At 68.5% G+C, this 4,765-nt stretch overlaps 1 protein-coding gene across 1 annotated transcript in view; it reads right to left on the bottom strand.

Moving 5' to 3' along the window:
• Positions 1-161: 161 nt before the first annotated feature.
• ADISSP (adipose secreted signaling protein) overlaps positions 162-4,765 on the bottom strand; it is a gene marked incomplete at its 5' end in the record, with an annotated part of 6,863 nt that continues 2,259 nt past the window's right edge. The window contains 3 exons of the mRNA XM_085319024.1: positions 162-605; positions 1,535-1,657; positions 3,733-3,871. Of these exons, the coding sequence (XP_085175150.1) occupies positions 505-605; positions 1,535-1,657; positions 3,733-3,871 (363 nt within the window). The remainder of the gene's footprint in view (positions 606-1,534; positions 1,658-3,732; positions 3,872-4,765) is intronic.

Below are 4,765 nucleotides of genomic sequence, written 5' to 3'. Positions count from 1 at the left end.
GCCGCTGCAACCGCGCAGCCTGGCGCAGTGGCTCCAGGGGGTGCACAGAGGGACTGCGGGGTGCACGGGCTCCGGGAGCAGCCCTTGAGCCCCCCCATGCCTCTTTGGGAGAACGAAAAAGCTGAAAGCAGCAGCGGCAGTGGCGGCGGCAGCGGGGCGAGCGGGAGCCTCATGCAGTTTGGGAGCCTTTTCCCGCGCCCGGCCCGCGCCGGCGGGGGGAAAGGCGGCTCGGCCGGGCGCCCCGCGGGCTCGGCTCTCCTCGGGCGCCGGGAGCCGGCTCCTTCGCCAACCCGCCCTGCGCGGCCCTCGGGGAGGAAGAGGAGGCGAGCGGCAGAAGCGCGGCGCCCAGACCGCGCCGCGAGCTCCGCGGTGGCCACGGAGGGACAGCGCCGGGGATCCCGCCAGCGCTGGGGGGCTCRGGTCTTGTCTTTTCTCTTTTTTCCTTTTTTTTAAATTAAGCTCCAAGCTCGGGCGGGAGGAAGGCCGGGGGAGGCGCGGCGGGGGCTAGTCGAAGCCGTGCCAGTCGCTCTGCTCCGAGTCGTACTCCAGCTCGGCGCCGATGCAGCGCACGCCGTCCAGGAGCATCGGCGTGCCGTGGTGCCGGTCTGCGGGACAGGAGCGGCCCGGTGGGGACAGGGACAGCGCCCGGGCGCCCCTGCCCTGCGGTGCCCCACGCCGCGAGGGCCCAGCAGGAGAAGCTCCGAGGGGGGGGGCATCGAGCTGCAGGTGCAGCCGGGGGGACGGAGACGTCCCTAAGCCGCGGTGGGCTGCAGCTGCAAAGGGGACGCTGGGTGGTGACACCGGTCCGGCTGCAAACGGGACAYCGGATTGGGACGCCGGGCGGGGATGTGGCAGGGGACACGCGGGGACGCCCACAGCAGGGGACAGGCTGGGGCTAAAACCGACCCGCGTGGGAGAAACCGCTGCTCATCTCCCCGGCACCGGCTGCTTCGGAGGAGCCAGCTGAGGAATGAGTTGTGTGCAAGAAGCAGAGGAGGGGAACGGCCTTATTCAATGCCGTTCTAATTAACAACCTCAAATTAGGCAGTGAGAAAAGAAAAAAAAAAAAAGAAAACTAAAGGAATGCTTAAAGCTCCCGTGGGCGCAGGATCCTGCTTCCCGGCCCCGCAGCGCTGCCGGAGCCGGAGAGCAGCGCCCTGGGAGACGCCAAGAGCGAGGGGGCCACAAGCCCGGGCTCGGGAGCGGGTTCCCAGCGGAGGACGCCGGCACCGGGGAGCGACGAAGCCCGGGCGGGCGCGGAGCTCTGGCGGCTCACGCCGCGGGGACGAGGAGGGGCTGGAAACGCGGGGGTCCCCAGCCATCGCCCCGGAGGCTCCCGCCAGCATCCCGGGGCGGAGGAGCCCCGGGGCCGCTCGGGCAGAGGCGCCAGGGCTGCGGTCGCGGGGACGGCTCTGCGCGGCCCCGGGCCGCCGACGCAGAGGGACCCTCGGGTGCCTTTCCCCCGCCTCCGCCCCACACTCGGTCCCGAGGACGCCGCCGCACGGGCGAGACCGGCGGGAGCCGCGGGACCTACCCATGACGCGGGCCTGGACCACGACCTTGACGCAGGCGCCGTCCTGGGTCTCGCTGGCGAGCGTCACCTCCTCGCGGAGGACGCCCTCCTTGTGCGCCGTGTACTCGCACTTCACGCTGAGGCCTGGACGGGGCAGAGAGGGGCGCTGGGAGCCGGGCCGGGGCCGAGGGCTGCCGCCCCCCGGCGCAGAGAGGGTCCCTCCCAGCCCCCCCGTCTCGCAAACCGCGAAAAAGAGCACAGCAGAGAAAAGCAGCGGCTGCACCGCGACGAAGGCGGGAGGCGGCGGCACACGCGGCAGCGGGACGCGCGGACGGCGAGGTCGCGGAGCCCGGGGACGCGTCCCGGCTGCCCCCCACCGCCTCCCCCATTTGCAGCTTGGGGCAGAGCTGCCCAGAGCCCGGGGGCAGCACCCGAGGGTGCCGCTGCAGCCGGCGCAGGGGCTGCTCGGGCCCGGCTCTGCCGTCAGCCGGCGCCTGCATCGCACCGGGAACAGCAAAACCACCGCCGAGACCAGCGGCCCCACCACGGGAGCGGGGGCCGGCCGCACCGCGCSGCCCCGCTCCGTCTCCCGCGGCGGCCGCCCAGCCGGAGCCGGCAAAAAGACGCAGCCGTCAGAGCCGGGGGATGCAATTGCCTTCAATTCCAGAGAAAAAAGAAAAAAAAAAAAGCGCAATATAAAGGAGAGGTGGAAAAACAAATCGCTCTGGCCTCCCAGCTGAAGGCAGGTGTTAGTCAAAGCTCGGCGGCACGGGGACGGGCGCTCGCCGCGAGCAAGCGCCGCACGTGGCTCAGCCGCCGGAGCAGCGCTCGCGTACACGTGCGGGCTGGGGAAGTTTCAACAGAAGTACCCAAAAAAATAAAAAATCTGCTGAGCGTGAATTTGCAGCGTGAAGCTCAGGCTCCCCGCGCATTCACAACAGCGGTGTCAGCTCCGAGATTCACCCGCAGGGCTCGGAAACACCGACCTGGGCCAGGGGGGAACAGGAGCGACACAGAAGCAGGAGGATGAAGAGGGAACGGGTGCGGGAACGGCTCCTCGACGCCCCACGGCGGGCGACGTGCAGCCCTCCCAGCGCCTCGCGACGGCAGGAAGGGCAGGGGCTGCCCCACGGGCCGCAGGGCCCCGGGCTCGGAGGTGCTCGGGCACCAAGAGCGAGCGACGACGCACCGAGGCTTCCTTGGGCCCACGGTCGCCCCACGGCAAACTGTGCGCATGGAAACCCCGACGCACACGCAAAAAAACCAGGGCACGTGCTCCCGCTGCTCCGCTCCCGCCTGGTCCTCGCGCGCTGCCCGCTCCGATCCGCGCCGGGGAGGCGGCGCAAGGCGCTCGGTGCTGCGCACCGGACCACGCTGGGGCGACGGACGCGGCTTTTCCCCTCCAACCCTCGAGGGAAACCGGGCTCAGCCCGGGCCTGCGCCCAGAGCCGGGACGCGCTGCCCCCGCATCCATCAGAGCCGGCGCCAGGGCCGGGGTGCCTCACACAGCCCCAAGGAGAGGGGCTGGAAGCGGAGCAGGATAGATCCCAGCCGTGCAGCACCGGCGAGTCCCACGCCAGCTGGCAAAGCTCCCTGCTCCGGCAGCGAGCCGGACCCGCGCACCCGGAGCGCTTCCCCACGTGCCGCTGACTGCTGGCGAGTACGAGGGAGCTTTACACAGAATTTCTTCCCAGATTTGGGCCAGAAAGCACCCGAGCTGCAAAGGGAAGAGGGAGGCAGTGGGAAGAGCCCGATCCTGCTGCCCGGAGTGCCGTGGGGAGCGTTTATCCCCTGCGGGGGGATGAGAGCCCCCACCACCGCCCGAGGCTCCCGCGATCCCCCTCCRGGGACGCCCGAGCCCCCCGCCTGCCGCTGCCGGGCCCAGAGGCGCCGGGCGGGCTCCGACCCTCGCCCCGCCGGAGCCCGCAACGTCCCAAACGCCAGCGACGGGCACGGGAGAGCGACGCGGGCTGCCAGCCGGCGCGGCAGGCAAGGAGCACCCGGAGCGAGCCTTTGCGCGCGAGCACCGCGTTYCGGCTGCGGGGTGTCTCCCCCTCCTCCGGGACGGGCGAACTCGCCGCGAGCCTGGGCACAGAGGACGTCTCGGTTCRGGGGTCCGGCCCCGGCACGCACCCGCGGGGAAACCGGAGCCCCGGGAGGGTCGGCGGCTGCAGCCCCCCGGGGCCGGCGGACGCGGCGCGCGGACGGGGACCCCTTACCTTCGGACACGGGGGTGATGCCGATGACTTTCAGGTTGAGGTTGGGAAGGGGGACGGCACAGACGTCCTTCCCCAGCCGCTGCACCGGGGGCAGGAGAAAGGTGATTTCGTACTTGTGCAAGATCTTCAGGAACCCCACCTGCGAGGGGGCGGAGGGAGAAACGCTCAGCGGGCGACGGCCGGGCACGGCCACGCGCCCCGGGCGCCATCGGGGCAAGGCCGGCGGGGCAGCGTGGGGAAGGGCTGCTTCACTGAAAGGAAACAGAAAAACAGAATGAGAACATCTATTTTCACTGTAMAAACAAGCGACAAAAATAACAAGTTCTGGGCAAAGCGCTGTTGGTAACAATCCGTCAGCATTTTGGGAGCAGGAGAGCAATTTTCCCAGGTTAATCGGAGAAACATTCAGCTGCCGTTTCTGGTCTCCAAAAGCCCAGGCGCTTGCRGGAGCGGGTCTAGAGACGGCGTTCGTTCGGCCCCGCGACGAAGACCAGAGCCCTGCAAGGGCACGGGGCTCCCAGCACGCAGCACTCCGTGCCGGCACGCGGGGAGCGAGGGCTGAAGGTCGCCGGCACCCAGCTCGGCCCCAGAGCACCTCTATCACCTGAGCCAGGCAGAAAAAAAAAAGCATTAATCCCTCCTGTCCCCTGCCAAGGAAACAACACCGGCATTTACGCTGCGGACCGTAACACCTGCCAAGTCCCCACGTCCTCCTGCCAAAGGGCTTTGCAGCCGGTGACCCCGTCGCTCCACGTGCACAGGGCAACACAGCAAAGGGAAACAGATAGCTGCTGCACGCAGACACCAAGAGCCAACACGCTCCCTGTACTTACACATATATATGTATATRTATATTTGTGYGYGCGTGTATACAAAAAATGCAAGCCACGTGCTTTGCACACAGTGTTCCTCCCCGCGAGCAGGTCCAGGACTCCACTGCAATACAGAAGCCGACGCAAAGCGACAACAAAGCAGCCCAGCTTTGGGGATTTTTAGGTCAGTGAAAGATCTATGGAGATTGGCCCAAAAAAGT

This window comes from Rhea americana, unplaced genomic scaffold, assembly GCF_003343005.1.
Source record: "Rhea americana isolate MKP2758 unplaced genomic scaffold, rheAme1 scaffold_569, whole genome shotgun sequence".
Classification (NCBI taxonomy): Eukaryota; Metazoa; Chordata; class Aves; order Rheiformes; family Rheidae; genus Rhea; species Rhea americana.
This window is presented reverse-complemented; position numbering and strand designations above follow the sequence as displayed.